Genomic DNA, 27,210 nt, shown 5'->3' with positions numbered 1-27,210 from the left:
TAACAAAGGATTACGTACGTTAAATCTGCGCACTTTCAGATCGTGAATCAGTTTGGAAAACACTGTGTGATGGCCACAACATGAAGCGATTTTATTGTTGAATTATCAGTGATACTTTCACGTGTTTTTGTTGAGAAATGTTAACGATGTCATTAAAAGAAAGCATTAAATTAGGGAGAAAAACCCGTTCGCGGAGAGGGTCCCCGGTTCTCCAGTTAGATTGTGCTTCACGGCGTCATGTTTCGCCGTGACGGGGTTATTATTGGAGTAAATGGATGGCTGGAGCCTCTGCTCGAAGCGTCTCTGATCGCCGCGAGCGGGTTCATATTGGAATGAATTGACAACCCACAGCTTCACATAAAAACGTGGAAGGGTACCTTAGGCGTCAGCATGAGAAGTTAAGGGACATGACAAATCGTCATTATTTTACGCGTCGGTAGTGAGAACGGGTTGCTGAGTTTGTGGAATCGTACCTCAGAGTCAGTTTTAGCAAAAAGGACAGGAAAGTCTTTCTCTTTCAGCCCATAAACACAGTGTGGTAATGGTGCAGAACGCTCTATCTGGCCAGAGAAAAACACACAAATGTGGAAGTGGATTTGCACAAAAGGAAATGGCCTGTATCTGACAGATTTAGACTTTTTTTCCGAAATACGTTTTAGACTTTATTCTCAAAATGATCAGCAATATGCTTTCTTAATGTGCCCCTAATACTACGTCGCAGTTAGCTGTGTGTGGTTGGCATTGCGCGATAAAGCTTAGACCACGATCAGAGGCGAGTGCGTCTATAGTGCACAACGCAAAACAAAAAAAAAAGCCCAGTTCTCCCCAACGTTTTGTGCGATTTTGCGAACTCGTTTTTCCCACTGACTCGTTTTTTTCCCCCTTGATGATTTCCGGTAATAATTCTGACGTATGACTTGGTCACGCCCGGATAGAGCAGGAGAGAAGAAGACTCCGAGTGCACTTGCAGACCTACGGATTCAAAGCTCTTTCTCGACTGGTGGGCACAACCGGGGGGACATACTGACTACAGTTCAGCCTCGAGTGAGTTACCTGCTGAATGGTGAATAGTGGCTTTAAGTTGATGTTTAAGTTAATACAAATATTCTAATTCGACCGCTCAGAGTATTTGAAGTGAGATTTAGCATGTGTGGGAACTCTGTGATCAGTTGTACTGGCTCAGCTTGGCGAAAAGAACTCAGAGTTTCTACTTAAGTAACGAAAGTCGGTACTTTTGCCACCCTTTCGTATAACCCCTTTATAAATCCTGTTGACTATAGCCTATGTACTGATAGAGGCAACGATATTAGACATTTAAAAAATAATAATTTAAAAAACAGAATGCAAACACGCAGAAACTGTGATTTTTTTTTTTTTTTAAACAAAACTTGAACTGTGCATAGGAAATCATCTAGTTGAAGAAACTGTTTTTGTTATTCTTATAAACATTTGGTGGGGTTTTTTTATGGGTTTTTTTGCATTTGCACCACTAAGTGTAAATCTAATATATGTTTATGATTGATTTTTAATTTCAAAGCACTAGTCTAGGGTCCTTACCTACCTTACACACAAAACCATTAGGTAATTCCTCCGTAATCTGCAGGTTTGAGCAGATCGTTTTTGATGGCATGGCTCAAGCAGAAAGAAAACAATGTATACATGCTTTATTTTTCTAATGTCAAATCAAATCAAATCACTTTTATTGTCACATCACATGTGCAGGTACATTGGTACAGCACATGTGAGTGAAATTCTTGTGTGCGAGCTTCACAAGCAACAGAGTTGTGCAAGATACAATAATGTAAACAAGCAAAATACAAGAATGGCTACATCTGAAACTAATAAATATATGTACAATATATAATAATGTACTATTGTATACTGAAAATATAAAATAGTATATTAGTATATGATATTGTAAGTTTAAAACTCCACAATAACACAACAAAGGTTCAGTATAACTGGCCTTCCTGGAAACTCACCAGGTTGTAAAAGAAAATAAAGAGACTCTGTGTCATGGGGTGTTTTTTCTTTTTTCCATGCCATTACCAGCAGTATGTAATCCAAAGATTTCTTATATGCACACTTTCATAATGTTGCTTGCTCTGCAAAACTATGAAACCTGCTCAGCAATGCGGACTGGAAGGAAAAGATAAAGAAATGAGGAGTGGCTCACAGTACAGTACTGAAAAGATGGCACTTTTGGCATCTGTTATTTAGGGTGTATATTTCTTTCACAATCTGGAGGCCTATATGACAGTAAGAAATTAAATTTTCTCATTGCCTTCAATAGTACATATTTGCTTTTTTTAAAAATACACATTTTAGTAGATTTGTTAATGATATTATCTTCTTTGAAAACAAAGGAAGGTTTCCCTTTAGTTTTTTGTTCATAAAGCAATTTAAAAAAGAAAAAGAAAGTGTGAACATTAAAAAAAGATTTATTTGCTTTTCACCTTTTAGGCTCCGTACATGCTTCCCTTCTTGATTGGCAGCAGTTATAGAAGAGAATGCTTGCAGTTACGTAATACCTTGGTTTACGAGTATGATTCGTTCCTTAATGCTGCTTGCAAACCATAAATACTCATATGTCAAAGCAAATTTTCAAAAAAGAAATATTGGAAACTTGGATGGATGGTTCCAAGCTCCAAAAATATTCATGTAAAAATCACTTTTAAACATATTTTTTATATAAATCATTGACCCAAATACATATTTCTGCAATAAATGCATAATGATTAACACAAAATGCATATAATAAAAATAAAAACGCACTTTACCTTTGAGAAAAGTCACTGCTGACCTGAAGGAAATGAGATGAGGAGGTCAATGTAAAGAATACGCTTAACAAATGCTAGCTTTTCATGAGCTCATGCGGCATGACACTCAGGTTGGCTCAGCTGTTACTGGAAAACATACGTATACAGCCATAAGTTTGCTCGTATTAAGATTATGGCTCATAAACACAAGTAAAATTTTATTCAAGTTTTTTGCTCGTCTTGCAGATTACTCATATGTCAAGTTACTCTGAATCCGAGGTTACACTGTAATGTGTAACTGGGCTCTTAAACCATATAGTGCTCCAAATTTAAGGAATAAAGTATGTCAGTAAGAATTAAGCCATTTTTATTCTCAATGCCTGCCCCTGTCAGATGGTGGTGTGTGCTAAAAATGATGCTGCAATTTGTGGTGTGTGCTGTCATTTTGATAGTGATTTTTGCAACCTGGAGCATTGTGCAATGGTTGCCCCAGTTGGGTTGATGACATGAGTATGATTGTATCACTTATTACCATTTTAATCATATTCTAGTACAGAAGCCCTGAGCTATATAGATATACAGAGGGAGATATTGCAGCAATCTTTTTTTTTTTTTAAAGTGACTTTCTGGAATAACTTTGCAACAAAAAAAACCACTTGCCAAAGTCTTATCTTCTGGTTTTGACTTCTTCTCTTCCTATATCAGTGCTGCCGTAGTGGTATTGTCTGAGTGGCAACACCTAACGCTCAGTAGACTACTGCAGTGGCTTCCTGCACCTTAACAGTGGGCATAATCAGAAATGACTGTGTAATGATGTTGCCAGAGCATGCAAAGCAACCAATGTGGAGGTTATAGCAACTCTTTCTGTGTATCATTGTCCAGGGCTTGGTGAGCGATATCTTTAATGGGAACTCTGCCCTTGTTGAGTTTATGTATTAGATCTGTGGATGTCCTGCTATGGCTGTTCAAATTTTCTGCCATGATAAAGGTATATATATATATATATATATATATATATATATATTAGGATTATATATCTCTCCATCCACTTCCGCTTATCCTTTTCAGGGTCGCGGGGGGCGCTGGAGCCTATCCCAGCTGTCATAGGGCAAGAGGTGGGGTACACCCTGGATAGGTCGCCAGTCTGTCGCAGGGCCAACACACAGGGACAGACAACCATTCGCACTCACATTCACTCGCACATTCACACCTAGTGGCAATTTGGATTATCCAATTAACCTATCACCACAAGTTGCATGTCTTTGGACAGTAGGAGGAAGCCAGAGTACCCACGCAAACATGGGGGGAACATGCAAACTCCACACAGAAAGACCCCAGCCTGATGGTGGAATTGAACTCAGGACCTTCTTGCTGTGCGGCAACAGTGCTAACCACCGTGCCACCGTGCTGCCCTATTAGGATTATATATAACTTTATACCTGTGCTAATCATGGCAAAGTATCTGAAGGCTGATGGCTTCTTGATCCGCTCAGATTCTAGTTACTGGTTCTCACAGCGGTAAGGTAAAACATTAAGCTGCCATGACCATCCCACTTAAGATCCAACTCCACAGGGCTGAGGGAGAGGAAACATTGTTGCAATGGCAGATGAGTTTACATCAACTGAGTTGGCCATTTTTGCACCCATCCCAGACGGGTCTTAATGGCAGCTAGACCCCAATGGTCAGTCAGGCCAAGCTACGCTACAACTCATTATCAAGTGCTGCATAAATTTTGAGTCTGACTTGTCTGTAATCTGTGGGCTTGACCAGGATTTCTGTTGCTGAGCTTAGCAGGCTGGAATCCTCCCAAAAGTGGTGCATTGACAGAGTTAGTGATCATCTTTGTTGTAATAGGGACCTTAAATGACTACTTTCTTGGGATAAAGGAGGATTTATGTTGACAAAGTGATCAGTTCTGCTGCCTGACAAAATTAAAGAAAGAGCTTTGCAAAACAAAATTTGGATGGGATGAAGTAATACTAGAAAGCAGGTTGAAACAGTGGAAAGGTTAGCTGAATGATTTACAGATGGACCATCTTTAAATGTGGCTGTGATAAAGTGTTATCATCCCTTATGATAAAAGAACAACCAATTCTAGCAAGTCGGTAATTTTATCTCTGTAGGGACCTCTACTGGTGGAAAACTGGGTAATCAACCAGTAGAATTAATTCTAATGACAGCTGTTAGGTAACTTTCATTATCACTACAACTATAGCTGTCAGTTCACATATATTATCCTCAACATAGCTCTGCAATTTTGAATGCTTTTAAACCATCACCAAGATTTTGGTGTTATGTTACAATGTGTTGCATGAAGCTTGATAACACAAGTAGAAGTTTTATTCCCCATGTTGGCGTTTAAGTTGCTAGTGCTGGGTTGAACTCTCGGTCACCCTCAGAGTTGCTTTCATTCTCATGGTAGACTCAACAGGGAAACATTTCTCAGTGAATCCGGTGCATGTGATATTATGACTGGACATGATAGTAATTAAGTAAAACTTTATTTGTATAGTACAATTTAAGATATAAAATCAGTGCTTCACAACAGCCAACAGTTAATTTAAAAAATAATTAAAAAAACCCAAGAGAAATTAATAGAAAGCAGATTTAAAGCATGACAGAGTTGCTGCTGCAGTTGTGTGGAACCTGGTGTGGTTTTCTGTTGCTGTTAGCTCATCTGTTTCAAGGTGTGATGTGTTGTGTGTTCACGTTGAAATGGGAAACTTTCAAAAATACAGATTTACAAATAATGTTGCTACAGTAAAAGCTTTAATTTTTTAACTCTTTCCTTCACCTGAATTGTTTCCATTAGGAATTTAAGGTGAACTTGTTCAACAAATACAGATACAGTCACACAAGCAGATATTAAAATAACATAATTTTACTGAACTGATAAGAAAATGAGCTGTAGGTAGCGCAAAATCCTGATATGAGGAAAGGAACAGAAAGGACCTACAGCCCACAAAAAAAAAAAAAAAAAAAAAAAAATGCGGAAGGGGGAGTGACGGTTGTATAGAAGCACAGGGCTGACTCTGGGCGCAGGTCCAAGAATTAGGAAATGGGGAAAGTCACACTGCCAAAGAGGAAATACAAGGAGAACAAACAAGGTAAGGAATGGTTTTGAGAACAGGCAACGACAAAAGTCGAGTAAAAAAAAACAAAAAACATGCGGATAGTATTTGAGGAGCAAGATTTAAGAAGCTCATAAACATTTACAGTATTACTACTATTTCATTTAGATTGCTACTTTCTTTAGATATTTATGTTCACTTTTTTGTTTTTAATCGGGTTCTTTTTCTTTCTAATAAAGGCGTATAGGGCAAACCGTTTTATTCGATTTTTCCCGAATGATTTCCGCTAGTATTCTGACGTATGACAATGACTTGGTCACGCCCAGACAGCAAAATCAAGTAGAAAAAGAGCAGCAGAGGAGAAGGCTCCGAGTGCACTTGCAGACACACGGATTCAAACTCTATTTCTCAACTGGTGGGGACAAACGGGGAACATACTATGGCCACACTTCAGCCTCGAGTGAGTTACCTGCGGAATGGTAGTGGCTTTAAGCTGATGTTTGAATTAATACAAATATTCTAATTCGACCACTAATAGTGTTTATCGTCTATTCGAGGAGACTAAATAGCGCTTCTTGTGTCCTAGCGTTTGTACCATACACACATTAGTGACTTCGTTGTATTTTATGGCGTTATTTTTGTGCCACTATGCTGAGCTCACATAAAGAAATTTTGAGCGCACGTAAAAAAAAAAAAAAAAAGTTTGCAGGTGCAAGTGTTGTATTTTGAGAAAAGCTGAATCTGAGGGAACAAAATTCATTGTTGCGTGCAAAAAATGTATTTCTGTGTTTGATATTATCCATACACACAGACAATAGTGATGGGATTTCCGGATCTTTTTAGAGAACCGGCTCTTTCGGGTCGACTCACTAAAAAGAGCTGGCTCTTTTGGCTCCGAACCGGCTCTTCAGGTTGTTTTGTTGCCTTAATTAATTTATTATTAACAATAATATAAAATTATGCACAAAAGAAACTACTAATGTAAAAAAAAGTGGTTTTATTTATATATAAATATATGTGGTGGCCCCTAGAGACAAAATATGTACAAACTCCAAAAAGCACGGACAAACTCCAAAACACATTTCTAGCTTTAACTGAACTTCCAAAACAGAGCTACCTAGATCACTTAAATTACACAATTAAAAGCATATGTGTATTGTTTGTGTATTTATACACAAGCACTCATATATATTCAAATAATTTAAACAAATGTTCATTTGCCTGTTATTACCACACACCAAATCCGGTCATTGGTACTTGCTGGCTTGTGTAGTCACTAGGTAACAAAAGCTCAACACTGTGCCTAGCATTCTGGAACACTTCTGTTGTGTTTTGTACGTGTTTTGAGTTTTTATGTGCTTCTCAGTTTTTACGTGTTTTGGAGGTTGTACGTGCTTCAGAGTTCGTACGTGATTTGAAGTTTGTATGTGCTTCGTCTGTAGGGGCCACCGTAAATATACTTTTGTTTATTCACTCCACATAAAATGTAATAAATAAATCATATACCGTATTTTCACGACCATAAGACGCACTGTACTAAAAGGCGTAGTCTCAGTTATGTGTGCCATCACTGTATTTAACACACACATAAAAGGCGCACTGGATTATAGGGCGCATACAAGTACCGTATGCGTATTTAAAAATAAAGCGGGAGCAAACCTGAGTTCGGTACCTTACTCACATTTCTATTACCGGTAATCGTCATCATCAACAACACACAAGCATACAAGTGTGCGTATTTAAAAATAAAGCAGGAGCAAAACAAAGTTTGGTACTCACATTTTTATTACCAGTAATCGTCATCATCAACAACACACAAGCATACAAGTGTGCGTATTTAAAAATAAAGCAGGAGCAAAACAAAGTTTGGTACTCACATTTTTATCATCAATCAAACCCATCGAAGTCCTCATCCTCTGTGTCTGAATTGAACAGCTGCGCTAAATCTCCATCAAACATGCCAAGTTCACTTTCTTCACTGTCAGAGTCACTTTCCGTGCCGTGCGGCTCCTCGGAAATGATGCTGGCTTTTGCGAAAGCTCGAACAACAGTGCCAGCAGACATGTTAGCCCAAGCATCTACAATCCATTGCCAAATTGTGGCGTAACTCGCCCGGCGCTGCCTTCCACTCTTGGTGAAACTGTGGTCTCCATCGGTCATCCATTGCTCCCAGGCCGCTCGCAGCCTTACTTTGAACGGGCGGTTCACACCGATGTCCAGCGGTTGGAGTTCCTTTGTCAGGCCTCCCGGAATGACAGCAAGCTCACAGTTTATTTGTTTCACTAGTTTTTTCACATCGGCTGTGAGATGGGCACGCATAGAGTCACCGATTAAGAGCGATGGTGATGCGTGGAAAAAACCACCTGGTCTTCTTTAGGGCTGCCACAAACGATTATTTTGATAGTCGACTAGTCACCGATTATTTTTGCGATTAGTCGACTAATCAGATCATCATCCATTAGACGTAAAACTACAGCTTATTGCACCAGCAGCATCTGCTCTTATATAACTATCATTAGCTTACAGCTTTAAGTGTTTAAGGTCTGTGCTAACTAAAAATAAAGACAAGATGATAGTTTATTACATTTTAATGAAATTTGCAGATTGTTTCGGTGAAGTTTAATAAACTCCTTGCTATCTAAAATATAACAGGACACTGGAGTATATTCTGGAGCATCTCACACTTCTGATAATCAGTTGTCTGCTTGACGTTTATTCACCTGTGTAAAAACTATAACTTTAATCTCAGACAAACTGATTTACTCAGGAACAAATAAAATACTAAAAAAAAAAAGCCAAACAATAACATTTTAAGTTATCTAAGTGACTCATATATATTTAACCTGAGTAGCGAAAGACGGCGGTGGGTTTGAAAACGATTTGCGGGGAGTCCGGTGTTCTCACGGCGCTAGTGAGCCTAGCCCCCGGCTCGCTAACGAGCTAGTGGGTAACAGATGTCTCCGAAAACGTCGGAGCGCTTTTGAAAATATGTGGTGTCCTGATAAACTGAGCAGATATTTGAGGTTTACACAGCTACATTCTCGCCTGAAAATATGTTAAACGTTTATTTTGTGACCCAGAAAGAATAATAAGAGTAACATTAAAACTAACTAGCTGCCGCCATTGTTGGAAACTGCGCTGGGCCGCGCTATGAATTCTGGGACACAGCTGCTGCTTCTTCTTCTTCTTCTTCTTCGGGGTTTAACGGTAGCTGACATCCTTGTACATGCAATGCTGCCATCTTCTGTTTCAGTCCTTTATTACACTCTTAAATCCTGCTACTTATTCCTGCGTCTTTTGTGATCGTACAAAGTTTCAAACGACGCGTCGACTATTAAATCAGTCGTCGACGATTTTGATAGTCGACGTAATCGTGACTAGTCGACAAATCGTGGCAGCCCTAGTCTCCTTACATACACCTCCCTCAGCCACTCTTTCATCATTTCCTCATCCATCCAGCCCTTTTCATTTGCCTTAATGATGATTCCTGCTGGAAACTTCTCTTTAGGCAAAGTCTTTCGCTTAAAAATCACCAGTTTCTGTCCATTAGCATGGCAGCCAAGCACAACAGTAAAAGAAGACTTTTCATACCCCGTTGTGCGTATCGCTACCGTGCTGGTCCCCTTCTTCTCCACAGTGTGACTCACCGGGATGTCAAAAGTGAGCGGGACCTCGTCCATGTTTGTGATGTGGCTGGGCTGGATGTTTTTGTCGCCGATGTGTTTGCTGCAGTAGGAGCGGAAGATGGCCAGCTTTTCCTTATAATCCGCTGGAAGTTGCTGCGCTACCGTAGTCCTGGTCCGGATGGAAAAATGGCACCGTTTCATGAAACGAAAGCACCAAGACGGACCTCCTTGGAAATGTTCAATGTTCATCTCTTCAGCTAGTGAAACTGCTTTTAGCCGAATGGTGACTGTCGAAACGCTTCTCCCGCTCGTTCTTTGCTCGATGATCCACCGCTCGAGTCTTTCCTCCAACTCGGGCCACCTCGCCTTGTGTCCGCGGAAACTCAGCTGCGTTTTCTTGACCTGCCGGAGCTTGTTTTCCAGCTTCCTCCATTTGCAAACCATCGATTCGTTAATCTTAAATTCTCTCGCCGCTGCTCGATTTCCATGTTCCTCCGCATAGCTGATGGCCTTCAGTTTAAACTGTGCTTCATAAGCGTGTCTCTTTGCCATTTTCAGGGTTGTTAAAACAACGATGTTCCACATAATGCACATACCTGTCCTTTTATACAGGTATGTGCGATTGTCCCGGTATATACGATCAACGCCCACACTTCACCCTTTAGCGTTCTCATGGTGTTCTCTACTACATCCTCCTTACAACACACAGGGCGCACTGCGCTATAGGGCGCGCCGTACTTTTTGAAGAAAATCTAAGACTTTTAAGTGCGCCTTATGGTCGTGAAAATACGGTAATACAAAAACCAACTATTCACATTTCAACTTTTAACTGTTTCAATTTTCAGCTTTTTCCTTTTACAAATTTAAAGTGAAAAAACACAAAACACTGCAAACCACAACACAATTAAATATAAATTAAAATATGAAAACAAAACGAAGATTCATATTCTCTGTCATATTGACCTGCATGAATAAACTTTCTGAATCCTTTATCATCCGCAACTGAAAATAGTTGTGGATGATTACTATGCCTTTCTAATGACGTGAACGGTTCGCGTCGTTCACGTCAAAGATCCGGCTCTAAGAGCCATTTCGTTCGCGACCGACACATCACTAACACACAATAGCAGCCCCTCTCACTCAGTTTTTGCATTTGCGCTCGCTCGCAATGTGTTGCTCGTGCTCTCAACATTTCTGCCCATACACGCTCAACTCTTTCTGTACACCGTTATATTGGTGCCACAAAACCAGCCAATCACAGACTTGGATGCAAAAAAATCTGATTGGCTGTTCTGGTCTCCAATCAGCTTGAAATGACGAAATGCAATATCCCAGAATCCATCCATCCATCCATCTTCATCCGCTTTATCCGGGGCCGGGTCGCGGGGGCAGCAGCCTAAGCAAATCCCAGAATCCATTTTGTCCAAAACTCAAACGAGGCAGTTGCGGAGGAACACAGAGGGGCGGAGTTTGAAATATTACTCTTTCTGGGTCACAAATAAAACTTTTAAGATATTTTCATGCAAGAATGGTGCTGTGTAAACTTCAAATACCTGCTCGATTTATCAAGGCATGACATATTTGCATAACTGCTGTATCACCTTCATGTTTCCAAACCATATCATGAGCAGCAGCTTTTACAGCTGTGGCTCCAGCAAACAGAAACTAGATACTAGAAATTAATTTTAAATAAATTCTAACAACAGCAGTCAAGAACTTCAATATTTGCATAGTATTTTTACTGACATGTAGAGCACATATGTTTTGGGCAAAAACATTTTTGAATATTAAAATACGAACATTTTTAACATACAATTGGCAAATTAGCCAATTCCAATGCAAAACCAATGCCTGTTAAAAAAAAAGAAGATAATCTTCTCACAAACTGGTGTTTGATTTTGAAACAGGAAAAAAGTGGGGAAACAAATGAAAAGACTAACATTTGAATAAAACCTGAAAGCAAGTAAATACTTTATATGCTGCCTTATGGTAAACTTTGGTAATATTGATGTATACAGAACAACACTGGCTGATGATGAAATACAGTCAGCTGGCATGGTGACACTGCCAGTATTAACCTGCAGGGCTGGACTGGGACAAAAAAATTGGGCATTTTCACTACAGACCGGCCCACCAGGTATTAAAGCCATAAAGCCTTTGAATGAAAACAAACGCTGTTGTGACAGTGATGTACACTGTCTTTTTGGTATATGTATGATTTCTATACATTTTCCGTCAGATAATAACATTGTTCACAAGATTCAGATAATTATTTAATAAAAGCTAAATATTTGAATTGAGAATAAAAAAGAAAAGTATTTCTTTGTGCCCCCCTCTCCCTGTTAATGCCCTACCTGGTCCCCTGGAAACACTTTGCTAGACCCGCCCCTGCACAGTTACCAGCTGTCAGCTACTTAGAAAAGGATCCTGGTGTTATTTGTCTCTCAGAAACTGTTCATAACTTCCCTTCAACTCATTCATGTCACCTAAAAGGTAAACCTGTTTCTATATCAGTGGTTAGAAATACCATTATTACTTTAGGATTGGTTTAACACAAAGTCAGGGCTGACCCGGGACCATGGCTGTGAGTCACAGTGCGCAGCCAGTGGCGTGTCCAGCGGGGTGGCCTGGGGGGGCACAGGCCACCCCCCTAACCAGACTGGCCACCCCAGGTGCCACCCCGAAGCTAAAACAATAAAATTGTAAGGACATCTCCTGGTTTCATCTTCACGTTTCCCTCTCACCACATATCCAAACCGACATCATGACCAGCAGCTTTACAACTGTGGCTCCAGCAAACATCAGCTGATAGTAGAAATTAATATTAAATAAATTCTAACAACAGCTGATCAAGCTTAAACGTGCTGCTGTTGTTTAGCGCGACATCTGCTGGTTTCCTCTTTCTGGCGCAAAGTGGGCGATAAACAAACAAGAGAGACGATCAGCTGATCATTGATCAGTTTCATGATTGAAGTAGCAATAGAAGAGGGAGGGGAGATAAGAGAAGAGGCAGCTTCTTTTTCCATCCTAGCTGAAGTACGGGACAAACTGCGTCTCTTCTCAGCTCAAGACGAAACGCGTAATATTTTCTCTGAATGAGGGACCATTCCATTTTTTAAGGAGCTGTTGGCAACTCTACTAACTAACCTTATGAATAAAATAAAGTTCACTATCAGTAACATCATAGCAACCGAACAGCTGTATAGAAACTCGTCATACTAGCTCACGCAGTATGAGGTATTGTAACTGACTGTAAAAAGTCAGCACAACGAAAATAAACTGCGCCTAAACTTGGTTTATATCTGACCCAGATAGACTGCAGGTCATAACTTCTTAGCTGAAGTTCAGTTCACCTGACACTTGGACCAGCGGCCGCCTTGGGTCTCTCCTCCTGCCTCACCTTCCCTCATCCACCTGTTGCCTCTGTGGAAGCTCCGCCATAGCCACCACCAAACAACTGAGTTATTTTTACACATCGGCCAGCATCTGGCCAATCCACCACCTCTCATTGTTCATGCCGTTACAAAAAAAAAAATAGGGTCAAAATTCATACTTGTAACTTGCAGGGTTTTGTTTTGGCTAAGTCCACACACAAATCTTTTTTACACACACACAAATCTTTTTTACACATACAAATCTTCTTTACACACACACACAAATCTTTTTTACACACACAAATCTTTTTTACACACACAAATCTTTTATACACACATACAAATCTTTTATACACACATACAAATCTTTTTTACACACACACAAATTCTTTTTACACACACAAATCTTTTTTACACATACAAATCTTTTTTACACACAGCACCATTCTCGCATGAAAATATCTTAAAAGTTTATTTTGTGACCCAGAAAGAGTAATATTTCAAACTCCGCCACTCTGTGTTCCTCCACCACTGCCTCTTTGAGTTTTGGACTTTGAGTTTTTGGAGTTTGAGTTTTGGATTCTGGGATATTGCATATCGTCATTTCGAGCTGATTGGAGACCAGAACAGCCAATCAGATTTTTTGACATCCAAGTCTATGATTGGCTGGTTTTGTGGCACAAATATAACGGTGTACAGAAAGAGTTGAGCGCGCACAGGCAGAAATGTTAAGAATGCGAGCAACACATTGCGAGCGAACGCAAATGCAAAAACTGAGTGAGAGGGGCTGCTATTGTGTGTGTGTATGGATAATAGCAAACACTGAAATACATTTTTTGCACGCAGCAATTAATTTTGTTCAATCAAATTCAGCTTTTGTTCGCTCAAAATAAATTTCTCCTCAAAATACAACACTTGCACCTGCAAACTTTTTTTTTACCTGCGCTCAATTTTTTTTTTTACGTGCGCTCAGAATAGTGGCACAAAAATAATGCCATACTCTCCCTCCCTTGTCTTTCCTGCTTGGCTTCTCATGTCTTTTGGGGTTTTTTTTTTTTTATGATTTTATGGCTGGCCGACATGATAGACAATGGCAGGGCTGTGAGTACTCAGACTGATTTTGAGATCAGTTCTTCAGCAACAACAGTTCAACAACAATGGATTAAATACAGTTCTGTGTGAAGTTGAAGCAATTGCAATTGATCAACCCATAACAAAGCTGCCTGATGATCCAAAAGACCTAGAGTCATTTACTCCAAATCACATCCTCCTGATACGTGAATACCTGCCTTTGTTACACAAGAGACAAAAAGACAACCAAAAGAGGAAAAATCTAAAACCAGGGTATATAGTTATTTTAATGGGTTCTTCTGTCCCCCGAGATTCTTGGCCCCTTAGACGTGTTCGTGAAACCATTCATGATAAAAATGGACTTTAAAGACAAAGACCAACATTCTTGAAATCCCTGTAACTAAACTTTGTCTTTTACATTAGACTGTAGTTTAAAAGTGTATTTAAGTGCTTTTATTTTATTTTATTTTTTGTGTGTGTCTAAAATGGAAGTACTTTATTTTTAATTTGGCTCCTTATTTGCTTTATAATTAGAATTGTCATGTCTGACAGCCATTGCACTTAGGGCCTGGTGTGTAGGAGCCATTTTTGTGTTTTGCTTATTACCTTATGTGTGCCTCTAGGTGTCACTTTTTTGTATTTGTAAATGATTGTATGGAAGGTAGAACATTTAATTAGGGTCAGGTGTTGCTGGTTGGAAGGACCAAACAGTTTGTGACTGCGGTGATTTATGTTGGATGATGTTGGATCTTACGATCAACTGTGAAATATCAAATGCAATCAACGGTGATTGCTTAGACTGCTTAAACTGACAAGGTAAATACAGCTGGAGTTATTGACTGGACTTTCTTGTCAAGTTCACCAGTCATACACCTCAGTGGCTTCAAGCGTAGGCTTAGCCTGTACACCTGTTATATGGTTGTATTTGTATTTGACTATCACATTAAGGGGTTTTGGGGTGAAAAAGTTAATGTTCATCCTCAATCTTCGTTCTGCAAATTTGTTTGTATTATCTTAACCATAGCTCTGTAGCTAGCCATTCTATGCCAGCTAGCCCAACTTCATAAACCATACAAACACTGGTGCTGTTTAATTTAGTGTTTTTAGAAATCCGTCAGTCAGAAGGATGATCTGATATCGTAGTGTTGGTGTTGTTCCCAGATCATCATGAAAATGTTGTTCCAGGTTATTCTTTTGCGCGCCAAGCCATTCGTGCATTTATGAAATTCCAATGTTGCAAGGACAATATCAGTTCTGCTTACCATTTATTAAAGGGTCAGGGTCAGGGTCCGTTGATCGGCGGACAGAGGCGGTTTCTTGCAGCTTAAGTATAGTTTTTTGTTTTACGGCAGTTTTTCCCAAAGTCGCAAAAGTATGACGTCACAACATTGATTGGTCACTTGCAATGTTGATCCTGGAACAACATTTAGTATGATGATCTGGGAACAACACCAACACGACGATATCAGATCGTGCCAGTCGGATCATGGCATTTCATCTTTAGATGGAAACTGGCAAACTAACTTCCTGCTAACTTCAAACTCTCTTTCATGCATGCCTGGATGTTAATGTTACTGTAACAGCTGGGAGGCAGCCTCACTGATCATTTTATTGAAGATGAAATCATTTGGGCCACTTTTAACTCAGTGATACCACAGTGTTTGTTTTGGCTATGGAAATCAAAGAAGAGTGGACCCAGGAATGGATAATGATGTTGTTTTTATGCTTGCTGTGCAACCTGTGTCATGGGTGTCGCTCGCTGATTTTGATATCACATCATGAGGCATTCGTCACAATATTTGCGGCCGATTGTGTGGCTCTCGATTTCTCGTAACGTGGCGGGTTGTGTCACAGCTGGGTTGAAGACACAAATGTTTGAGTGTGTTCGTTTTTAATGATATTCCAGTACAGAAACTCGGATACAGTTATACAGAGGACAATGTTGCAGCTGTTTAAAAATTGGAGACTTTGTTAAAAACACTTTGGAAAAACTATTTGCTTCTGGTTTTGATTTCTTCTCTTCCTACATCAGTACATTTGTGCCCAGCACCTATCATTCAGAAGAATACTGCAGCAGGTTACCACACCTTAATAGTGGCATTAATATAAGTGACTGCATGCTGATGTTGTGGCAGTAAGCAGAGTGATCAATGCGGAGGGTATGCTGGTGCCCGTAAGAGGCAAATTTAAAAAAAAAAAAAGGTTAAAATATAATACATCACAAGCCCACGTGGGGGTTTTGAAACAAATTTAACACTGCCAGCTTTGCACAGATCCACAGATGTAAGCTACATTCATGTCTGTGTTTTTCCTCCATATTCCCGTGGGCAGCTCATCACCTCTCTACCAGAAAATGTACACTACCAGTCAAAAGTTTGGACAAACCTTCTCATTAATGGATTTTCTTTATTTTTACTATTTTCGACATGAAAAGTATAAAGCAAGATTTATGGAATTATGCAGCATAGGAAAAATTTCATCCATCCATTCGCTTATCCTTTTCAGGGTCGCGGGGGGCACTGGAGCCTATCCCAGCTGTCATAGGGCGAAAGGCGGGGTACACTCTGGACAGGTCGCCAGTCTGTCGCAGGGCTAACACATAGGGACAGACAACCATTCACACTCACACCTAGTGGCAATTTGGATTATCCAATTAACCTATCCCCACAAGCTGCATGTCTTTGGACGGTGGGAGGAAGCCGGAGTACCCAGAGAGAACCCACGCAAACATGGGGAGAACATGCAAACTCCACACAGAAAGACCCCGGCCTGATGATGGAATTGAACTCAGGACCTTCTTGCTGTGCGGCAACAGTGCTAACCACCGTGCCACCGTGCTGCCCATAGGAAAAATTGATAACTTTAAATATCTCTTATACAGTCCCGTTCAAAAGATTAAAACGTCTTGAAAAATGGCCATCCCCAAAGGTTCTCAACTGGATTTAGATCAGGGGAACACGCGGGATGGTTCAGAAGAGTGATGTAATTCTCCTGGAAGTAGTCCCTTGTTCTGCGGGCATTGTGTACTGTAGCGTTGTCCTGTTGAAAAACCCAGTTGTTACCACAAAGACGAGGGCCCTCAGTAATAACGGATCCTCTCGTCAACATCTGGACATAGCCAGCGGCCGTTTGACGCCCCTGCAACTCCCGAAGCTCCATTAGGAAGTTGCCTTGCAACTCTGCATTTCTGTCCATTTGATTTCCAACTACACACAAGAACAGTTAATGTGATTAAATGAACAGATGAGACAGTTGTTGATGACAAACAATAGTATAAAATGATTAGGAGAGGCTAAATCAGTGCACTAATATACTCAGTTTAGGTGTGCTTGATCCCCCGTCTGAGCTGTCTTAATGGTCATCATCTCATATGTTCTCCAAAGGTTGTTGGTTTTCCATTATTCCCATCAGCAATTCATCCAACTGCTCCATGTCTTTATTTGCAGGTCTTCCACCAGTCTTAAACCTCTCTTTTCTGGCTTCTGCAACAGTCTTTTTTTACTTCTTTTTAATATATATTTTTAAGATAAGATAACGCTTTATTGTCATTGCACAGTCATACCTAGTACAATAGTACAAACGAAATTGGAAATTGTCCCACGTCAGCACTATGCACACCTGAACACAACACAGTAACTTAAAGTGGGTTTTTTTTCTAATGCTAAATCACCACTAAAGTCACCTCAAGGCACTCGAGTTTTGGACAAAATTTGACTTTTCTGCCAAACATTTCTAAACAGCCACCTTTGCATTGAGACGATTTTTGTTGAGGCTTCACTGAACAGTAGATCGATCAACTGGAGGATTAGATGCATCTCAGCTCCTGTGCCAGGTCTTTGCTGGATTCTTTTGTTTGTTTGTTTGTTTGTTTTTCAATAGATACTGTTCATCTGCTGTAGATAGTTTTTTTTTTTTGTTTTTTTTAGGCCTGCCAGTTCTTCTTTTGCCCTCCATTTGTCCAGTTTCCTCATATTGTTAAGGATACACTGCACAGCATGCTGAGATATGACAAGGTTTTGGTTAATATTTCTTCAGGAATGACCTTGTTGGTGTAGATTCAGCTGAATCAGGCTGCATGTAACAAGGTGCTTAAACATAAAATTTATGATTGGTTGTTTGCTAAGTTGTCTGTGTAGACACAACACTGGCTCATTCTTGATTTAAATGCCTTTTCACGTTTAAATGATTGACAGGTAAGTGTTAAGGGATTTAACAAACAATCCAAGAAAATATCCCACTGAAAATGTTTAGGGTTTCCTTTTTGAAAGCCTGGTGAATTATTGCTCATGAACAAAACAAAAAATAAGAAAAAGAAAATACAAGACAGGAAAGTTTAAAGAAATGAGGAGTGGCTCACAGTACTGCATACGGATGCCAAAAGATCTTTTGGCATCCGTGGGTTTGGGTATATATTTGTTTTAATATATGGAATACCCATATGACAGTAAGAGGCAAGGCAAGGCAAGGCAAGTTTATTTGTATAGCACAATTCAACAACAAGGTGATTCAAAGTGCTTTACAGAGACATTAGAAACAAGAACAAATAAAAAGCATGATTTAAAATTGATTAAAACAAGCAAATAAACTAACTAACTAATTAACAAACAAACAAACAAACAAACAACAGTATATAAAATCAAAACAGATAAAATCAGAACAGTAGATAAAATCAGTAGTTAATGTAAGTTTTGAAATTTAAGCTTAAAGTGTGGATTTGGTGCTTTATTCAAATGCAGCTGAGAACAGGTGAGTCTTCAACCTGGATTTAAATAAACTGAGTGTTTCAGCTGATCTGAGGCTTTCTGGGAGTTTGTTCCAGATATAAGGAGCATAAAAGCTGAATGCAGCTTCTCCGTGTCTGGTTCTGACTCTGGGAACTGATAAAAGACCGGATCCAGATGACCTGAGGGATCTGGATGGTTCATACTGGGTCAGGAGGTCATTGATGTATTTTGGTCCTAAACCATTCAGAGCTTTATAGGCCAGCATCAGAACTTTAAAGTCTATCCTCTGACGGACAGGCAGCCAGTGTAAGGACCTCAGAGCTGGACTGATGTGGTCCACTTTTTTGGTCTTAGTGAGGACTCGAGCAGCAGAGTTCTGAATGAGCTGTAGTTGTCTGACTGATTTTTTAGGTAGACCTGTAAAGATGCTGTTACAGTAATCAAGCCTACTAAAGATGAATGCATGGACTAGTTTTTCCAGGTCCTGTTGAGACATCAGATCTTTTATCCTTGAAATATTCTTGAGGTGATAGTAAGCTGACTTTGTTATTGTCTTAATGTGTTTTTCTAAGTTTAGGTCTGCATCCATCACTACACCCAAATTTCTCGCCTGGTTTGTGGTTTTTAGATGTATAGATTGAAGTTCTCTGGTGACCTGTAATCGTTTTTCTTTGGCGCCAAAGACTATTACCTCAGTTTTGTTTTTGTTTAGCTGGAGAAAATTGTGGCACAACCAGTCATTGATTTCCTCAATGCATTTACCAAGAGCCTGTACAGGGCCTCAGTCTCCTGGTGACATTGTGATATATATTTGTGTGTCATCTGCATAGCTGTGATAGTTTATTTTGTTGTTGTTTATAATCTGTGCCAGTGGGAGCATGTAGATGTTAAACAGAAGGGGTCCCAAGATGGAACCTTGGGGAACTCCACATGTGATACTTGTCTGCTCAGATGTGAAGTTACCTATTGATACAAAGTATTTCCTGTTTTCTACGTATGTTTTGAACCAGTTTAGTACAGTTCCTGAAAGACCTGTCCAGTTCTCCAGTCGTTTGAGTAATATGTTGTGGTCAACTGTATCAAATGCTGCACTGAGATCCAGTAAAACTAAGACTGACATTTTTCCACTGTCTGTATTCAGACATATGTCATTGAACACTTTGGTCAGAGCGGTTTCAGTGCTGTGGTTCTGTCTAAAACCTGACTGGAAGGCATCGTAGCAATTACTCTGTTTTAAGAAGTAACTGAGCTGTTGAGAAACTGCTTTTTCAATGATCTTACTTAAAAACGGGAGATTTGAGATCGGCCTGTAGTTGTTCATTTGTGTCTTGTCAAGATTGTCCTTTTTCAGTATAGGTTTGATTACAGCAGTTTTTAGTGATTCTGGAAACACACCTGATAATAAAGAAAAGTTGACGATCTGTAACAGGTCTGACTCTAAAGTCTTTGAGACCTTTTTGAAAAAACTTGTTGGCAGGACATCTAAACAGCAGGAGGAGGAGTTCAGTTGACCTAAGATGTCCTCCAGGTCTTTGCTGTTAATAGGGTGAAAATGTTTCATGGTGTTTAAACAGTTTTTTGGTGGACACAGTACATATCCTGGATCTGCTGTTGATGTACCAATTGCTTGTCTAATTTTTTGGGTTTTTTCAGTGAAGAATTTGGCAAAGTCATTGCAGGCCATGGTCGAATGAAGTTCAGCTGCCACTGGCACAGGAGGGTTTGTTAGCCTGTCAACTGTAGAAAATAAGACCCGAGCATTATGGCTGTTTTTAGTGATGATGTCAGAGAAGTAGGACCTCCTTGCATTCCTCAGTTGTAAATTATAATTGTGAAGTTTCTCTTTATAAATGTCATAATGAACCTGGAGGTTTGTTTTTCTCCATCTGCGCTCAGCTTTCCTACACTCTCTTTTTTCATTTTTCACCAGTGTGGAGTTTCTCCATGGAGACTTTTTCCTTCCAGAGATAACCTTCACCTTAATGGGAGCAATAGTGTCCATTACATTTAACATGTTAGCATTGAAGCTATTGACGAGCTCATTGACTGACCCTCTGGACAGGTCAGGTGTTAAAGAGATACAATTTCTCATTACCTTCAATAGTATAAGTTTGCTTTTTTTCTAAAATATGGAAGTCTTATAAAGCTTGTGTGATTTACTAGTGATGATATCCTCTTTGCAACAAAGGAAGGTTCTCCTTCAGTTTCCATTAGGAAGAAAGCAATTAAACAAAACAAGCAGATGCGAATTTTACAAAAGATTTTATTTGCTCTTCACCTTTCAGGCTACACAGAGGAGGCTTCTTTTCTTGGTAGCAGCTGTTCAAGGGGAAACTTGCAGTTATTGCATAACAATGTTCTTTAACCATTTAGTATTCCAGATTTAGCATTGGAGATTATGTATCGGAATTTCAGGAGCAGGACCACATCTCCAAACACGCTCCTTCCAGCTGTCATCTAAATAGGTTCCCCCAGTTCTGCAAGCCGATCATTCTCGTTTTCGTGCCCCACCCTCCCTCCTTCTTCACTTCTATATAGTACCTGGGAGCCATCACCAGTCCCCTTTGAGGCCTTCCACAAACTGCAGCTCAATTCATGTCAAAGCATTCACTTTTACCTACTAAAACGCTGTCAAACTTAAAGTGAGGATGTTGGCCCAGCTAGTGAAATAAAGTATGTCAATAAGAATTAGGTTTCCTCTTTGTGTGTGGCATTGTCCATGGTGTAGTGAGTGATATCTATAATGGGAACTCTTAAGTGTATCTATTACATCTGTGGATGTCCAGCTATGACTATCCAAAATTTCCATAGATAGTGTCCTTCATTAATATCTACCAAGGCAGATTAAGGCTAGATCTCACCCCAGTTATCCTATCTCTTAATTGTCTTTATCAGCTTATCACAGTAGTCCCTGAAGGACAGCACACTCTTTTCTATACTTCAAAGGGTCCAAGCAAAAGCCACTGGCCAGAGAACATCATTAGGTCTAACCTTTGTAATAAATTGATATTTTTAATTGTTGTTCCTTGTTTGTGTAATCTGAGACTACGCAGCAAGAAGACACTGGGTTGAAGTAATGTGAACATTTGGTAGTTCTAGATTATTTTTTTTTCTTTTAAGATTTTAAGATTTAAAGGTTTTTCATCAGAGTTCAAATTTTGCTAGTTTTGAAACTAACCACAATTCTGTGTTCTGGTACAGGTTGGGAACTGGTTTCATCTCCACTGCCTGGATGGAGCTGTTAAAGCATTTTAAAAAGAAGTTGGTTCTCGTCTTCATCACTGCACTCTTCCTCTTTTTGGTCTTCACTGTGAAAACGCCCAGCACATACAACTCAATCCCAAAACCATCTGGGCCGCAAAGTGCTTGCTCCATGAGGATATCCGAGCAGACCATCACGCCGCTTAACAATACCAAACACTTACTGGTGTCAGCCTACATGGACCAAAGAGTGAAGGATTTTGATATACGCATCATTGGCATATTTAGGAGAGACTCCATTCAACCCCTTCACTGCTTTTTCTGCTGTACTGGTTATTTGAGTAAAACCACTCCAGCAACAATTTTACAGCATCCAGATAACTTTGGTTTTCCCTTTGTCACTACGGATGTCATGTGTCAGATTCCTCAGAACTGCAATGCGACACATGTCACTCTCTTGACTACACCAGACAAAGAGAGTCCATCTACTGATCAATGGCTCCCAATAAGAAACAAAGACACAGTTGGACAGAAGGAAGAAAACATGCAGTTTGACTTCACAGTCTGCATCTCTAACCTCTTTGGTGACTACAACAATGTGCTTCAGTTTGCACAGACTCTGGAGATGTACAAGTGAGTACTGCAACACCACCACAAGCTACAAAGTCAAAAATGTGCAACAGCAGCTGGTCCTGACACAGAATGAAACCTAACAAGCTCTGCAAAGGCTCCTCTTCAATGCAGTGTCTGGATTGTATCACATTGCACAGTTGTGTCTGTTACTCCTGTTGCTTCTGGAGTAACAGACACAACTGTTGGACAGTGTCTTGCCCCTCAGAAGTCTATCACTTGGCACTAAATATTTATGGGAGCACGGTTTAAAATTCTGCAGGAGCTGTACGTCTTTTCAGACACTGTAGGAAAATGGATTTTTAGCCCTGTAAACTGTGGATTTCCAGCTGTTCAGAACCAGTTAGGAATAGACAGTGTCCCTCCTACTTGAGAAACACCACAGACTACTCTTAATGATTATAATATTATTTTTTGTCTGTGTATTTTATCAGTCACATAGCTGCAAGCTATTGTGACAGGTACAGGCTAATACAGTATAAATAGTATAACACAGTATAAATATTATACTAAGGATAGAAAAATGACCAACTGTTTGCTATATAAACCACAATTGTTTTAAGTAATCTGTTTTGTTTGCTGACAACGATGAACCAATTTGCCTTATTTTGTCCCAGGTTGCTGGGTGTGAACAGAGTGGTGATCTATAACACCAGCTGTGGTCCAGAGCTCGACCGCCTGTTGCAGAATTATAGCCAGGAGGGCTTTGTGGAAATGGTTCCTTGGCCCATTGACAAGCATCTGAATCCATCTCGTGGCTGGCTTCACTCAGAGCATGGAGGGGATTTGCATTACTATGGCCAACTGACCACACTTAATGAGTGCATTTACAGATCAATGGAGCGTTCTCGCTATGTCCTGTTGAATGACATTGATGAGATTATAATGCCATACCAGCACGATGACCTGATGTCTTTGATGAACACGCTCCGAAATCAGCATCCAAATGTAGGCTGTTCTTGTAATAAATTTGAAAATACAGTTCATCAAAAATTCAGTATCCCATACAATAAGAAGTTGTATTTGACTTGTTTTTATCTAATTTGAAGGCAGGGGTGTTCCTTATTGAGAATCATATTTTCCCAAAGAAACACTTTGAGCCAAGCGGACGGTTTCACCTGCCTCAGTGGAACGGGGTGCCAGGAATTAATATTCTGGAGCACATCTACAGGGAGGACCCCGCCAGAAACATATACCATCCACACAAGATGATAGTTCGGCCAAGGTAAGCTGAATTTGTCAGACGGAAGATTTACTCTATTTAGGATACAGTTCTTCGGTTTACTTAATTATACATTTGACTGCAAGTTAAAAAAAAAATAAGTACCTTAGTTATTGAACTTGATAAACCATGATATGAGATATGAGAAACATCAAAACTGGTTGGAATGACAGTCCCAGGTACAAAACACATTTAACAAAAGTTCTTATTTTGTTCCTATCTAATTTGATTAACATTTGAACTTTCAGATTTGAAATATGTCATATTGCTCATACAGAACTAACACAAAATGTAAACATGAACCCAGGAAACAGAAACCTTGAGGGAAGGCTCCCTACGGGTTTCCTAAAGGTCACAGTTTAGAGAATGTCCGAACAACCTGAGGGTTATTTTTGCCAATTTTTCAGAGATCATCCCTTAAGGTATTGCCAGAAAACCCAGGGAACATTCACTAAGGGTCCCCCAAGACTGATTTGTGAAACTTTCAAAGAACCTTCAGGGCACTCCTAAAGAGCAGGATCTTCAGTAATCGGTGTACCCTTAACTCCTAGCAGTTAACTGTCTTGTGTTTTGTGTCACAGAATGGTGGAGGGGACTTCAGTCCATGAAGTGATCAAGAATTTTGGAGAACGCTACAAGGTTCCACTCGATGTTTGTCGGATCATTCATGTCCGTGTGGCTCTACAGGGATCATTAACCCTGGAGCAGCTTAATGTGGATAAACGACTGTGGGACTTTCAGGAAAAACTCATTCCCAACGTGGACAAGGTGTTGAAGAGGGTGGGGATGCTGAACTTGACATAGAACTAATGGATAAGATGTACAGGCACTACGATGGACACTTGTTAAACACAGTGAATCAGATCGTGAATGTGCATCTTTGAATCAGGGGCATTTGTGAATTCATTGTGTCATTGTTTTCTGAATAGTTTGCTTATTTTGCACCAAGTGCCAGTAAAATCCCTACACTTACCTGAATATGGCTTAATTGCCTACCTTGAATAACTACAAGCGTTTTGAAGAACACATTGGTTCCAATGCTGTGTGATATGAGTGTGACCATTTAAATAGTCCTTAATATAAAACTGTTGACTTGAAGAACTGCAAATATTTTAACTGTCCTGCCTATGCCACCTGAAGAGAGTAGAAACATTTACTAAATCCACAATATAACGTCCCATAGAATTTGCCCAGTTGTCAGGTTGGAAGAATCAGAGATGGGGAAAGCATTTTTATCTGGGGTGGCTGTAGCTCAGGAGGTAGAGCAGGTCACCTATTAATTGTAAGGTTGGTGGTTTGATCCCTATCGAGTCACCACAATATGCCAAGTATTCTTTGGCAAGACAATAACACCAAGTGTCTCTGTAATGTGTTAGATAGAAAGAGCTTAGGGAATAAAGTTTAAATACTATTTTGAGAGTAAAGTCAACATGTAAATACAAGGTCTTGAAAGACGAGGCCCTTCCTCCTAAGGTCTAAGGATAATGTTGGTAATATAAAATTCTTATATATTTTATCATTTGTTGTGACCTTGACCCAGTTTTCCCCAAAATGAAAGGCTCATGCTGTTATTGGTATGAACCATCACAATTTGAAAATGATATCTTAGACCCGTACTCGCATTCCAGCCTTTACATTCATTACATAATTTACATTCAATAACTAGAGACGGTTGTGTGAGAAAAGTAAATAAGCATTTTGTGAAATACTCAGAACAGCCAGATTGGCACCAACAACCATGACACGTTCACTAAAAACACCTTTGTTCACCATTCAAATACTGTTTTGACTTCAGGGAGTTGTCTTGACCATGGTCGTGTCCAAATTCATGGGCTGCATCCTCCTGAGGCTGCATTTGTAGACAGCGACGCGCCGAAGGCTGTCCAAATTCGTAGACTCCTCCGAATGTAGCCGACAAATGCGTCCTCCTTTTCCCCGAATTTGAAGGATGGGTTGGGTGTGTCCTTCGTGGCCTACCATATCCCAGAATTCATAGCGCGGCCCAGCCAAACTCCAGTTTCCAACAATGGCGGCCGCTACTAAGTTTTAAAATTACTCATACTAATCTTTCTGGGTCACAAAATAACCTTTTAACATATTTTCAGGCGAGAAAGTAGTTGTGTAAACATCAAATATCTGCTCGGTTTATCAAGATATCGCATATTTGCAAAAGTGCTTCGACATTTTCGGAGGCTTCTGCTACCCACCAGCTTGATAGCTAGCCGGGAGCTCGAGGGTTACTGATGCGGCCGAGAACGGCACAACTCCCGGCACATCATTTTCAGATCACCGCGGACTTTCGCTGCTCGGGTTAAACGTAATATATAAGTCACTTAGACAACCTAAAAATGTTATTGTTGGGCTTTTTTCAGTGTTTTGTTTGTTCGTGAGTAAATCGGTTTGGCTGAGATTAAAGTTATTAGATTAGATTAGATAAAATAAAACTTTATTAATCCCCCTCCTCCTTGGTTTTTACACAGCTGACTAAACGTCAAACAGAAAACTGATTAAACATAAGTATGAGCCAGTCGAGAATTTACGCCAGTGTCCTGTTATATTTTAGATAGCAAGGAGCAGACGGCTGAGTTTATTAAACTCCACCGAGACAGCGGCGACGCTAATCTGAAGGCTAGACCGTCCAATTTCACGGCCGTTTACTTCCGGCCTACCCGACCTTCTGAGGACCCGGCCCACGTAGACCGCAAAGGCCGGGTCCTCAGGAGGATGCAGCCCATGAATTTGGACACGACCAATGTCCATGTGCCTAAATGCAATGAGTTGCTGCTATTGCGTATTTTTAAAAATGATTTATATATCTATTTTTTTTAATCAAACAAACTGTGATCATTCATTTTGCTGTAACCAGCAAAATAAAATCTTTGTTTTTCTTTTTTCTCTTTGTTTTTGTGAGCAAATCAGGTGCATTGTAAAAGGTTAATTTTCTAGCATAAGGGAAGAATGGATGAATTGATAAATGAATGAATGGTTGGATGAATGAATGTATTCCTCTGGTTGTACAAGTCTCCTCTGTAACTACTGCAAATGATTATTTGAGGTTTGGAGGTATTTAAGCTAAATGATTACTTTTGTTTTCCACCAGTAATATTTAATGTTTAAGTGTGTATAACAAAGACAAAAGATAATTGCGATTCATTCTTTTCGAAAGCCATCGGTATGGCATAGCATGCCATTTTCTTTGTATTCAGAGGACAGTTTTAAAAATGTATGTGGAGGTTTGGTTTTTGAGGGGTTTAACAGCTTTTTTTAACAGTTGTGGGTGGATGACATTAAAAAAAAATAATAATAATTTACCTGTATTCACATTTCATGTCTTTTTATATTTCTATTCACCAACATTTAAAAAAGATATTCTAGTATTAGCTCCAGGCCTTGAGAGCCGGTGTCCTGCAGGTTTTAGATGTCCTTGATCCAACACAGCTGATTCAAATGGCTAAATGACCTCCTCAACATGTCTTGTAGTTCTCCAGGGGCCTGGTAACGAACTGATCATGTGATTCAGGTGTGTTGACC

The 27,210-nt window shown here is 39.8% G+C and overlaps 1 protein-coding gene across 3 annotated transcripts; it reads left to right on the top strand.

The window, feature by feature from the left end:
• Positions 1-519: 519 nt before the first annotated feature.
• On the top strand, positions 520-27,002 carry LOC146686287 (uncharacterized). Of its 3 annotated transcripts, none has more exons than XM_085442174.1 (5): positions 520-1,044; positions 21,828-22,460; positions 23,075-23,405; positions 23,507-23,682; positions 24,261-27,002. In XM_085442174.1, exons 2-5 carry the CDS (start codon positions 21,859-21,861, stop codon positions 24,481-24,483), a joined length of 1,332 nt encoding a protein of 443 aa, XP_085298300.1. In that variant the 5' UTR covers positions 520-1,044; positions 21,828-21,858; the 3' UTR covers positions 24,484-27,002. The 3 variants fall into 3 exon arrangements, with proteins under 3 accessions (XP_085298300.1, XP_085298302.1, XP_085298303.1); XM_085442176.1 differs by lacking the exon at positions 520-1,044 and adding an exon at positions 4,250-5,867; XM_085442177.1 differs by lacking the exon at positions 520-1,044 and adding an exon at positions 6,147-6,291.
• The last annotated feature ends 208 nt before the right edge of the window (positions 27,003-27,210 follow it).

This window comes from Copadichromis virginalis, linkage group LG19 (genome assembly GCF_057382275.1).
Source record: "Copadichromis virginalis isolate Kocher_CV1m ecotype Utaka linkage group LG19, C_Virginalis_male_GT1.1, whole genome shotgun sequence".
Taxonomy (NCBI): Eukaryota; Metazoa; Chordata; class Actinopteri; order Cichliformes; family Cichlidae; genus Copadichromis; species Copadichromis virginalis.
The sequence above is the reverse complement of the archived record's forward strand: the minus strand, read 5'-3'. Positions and strand labels throughout refer to the sequence as shown.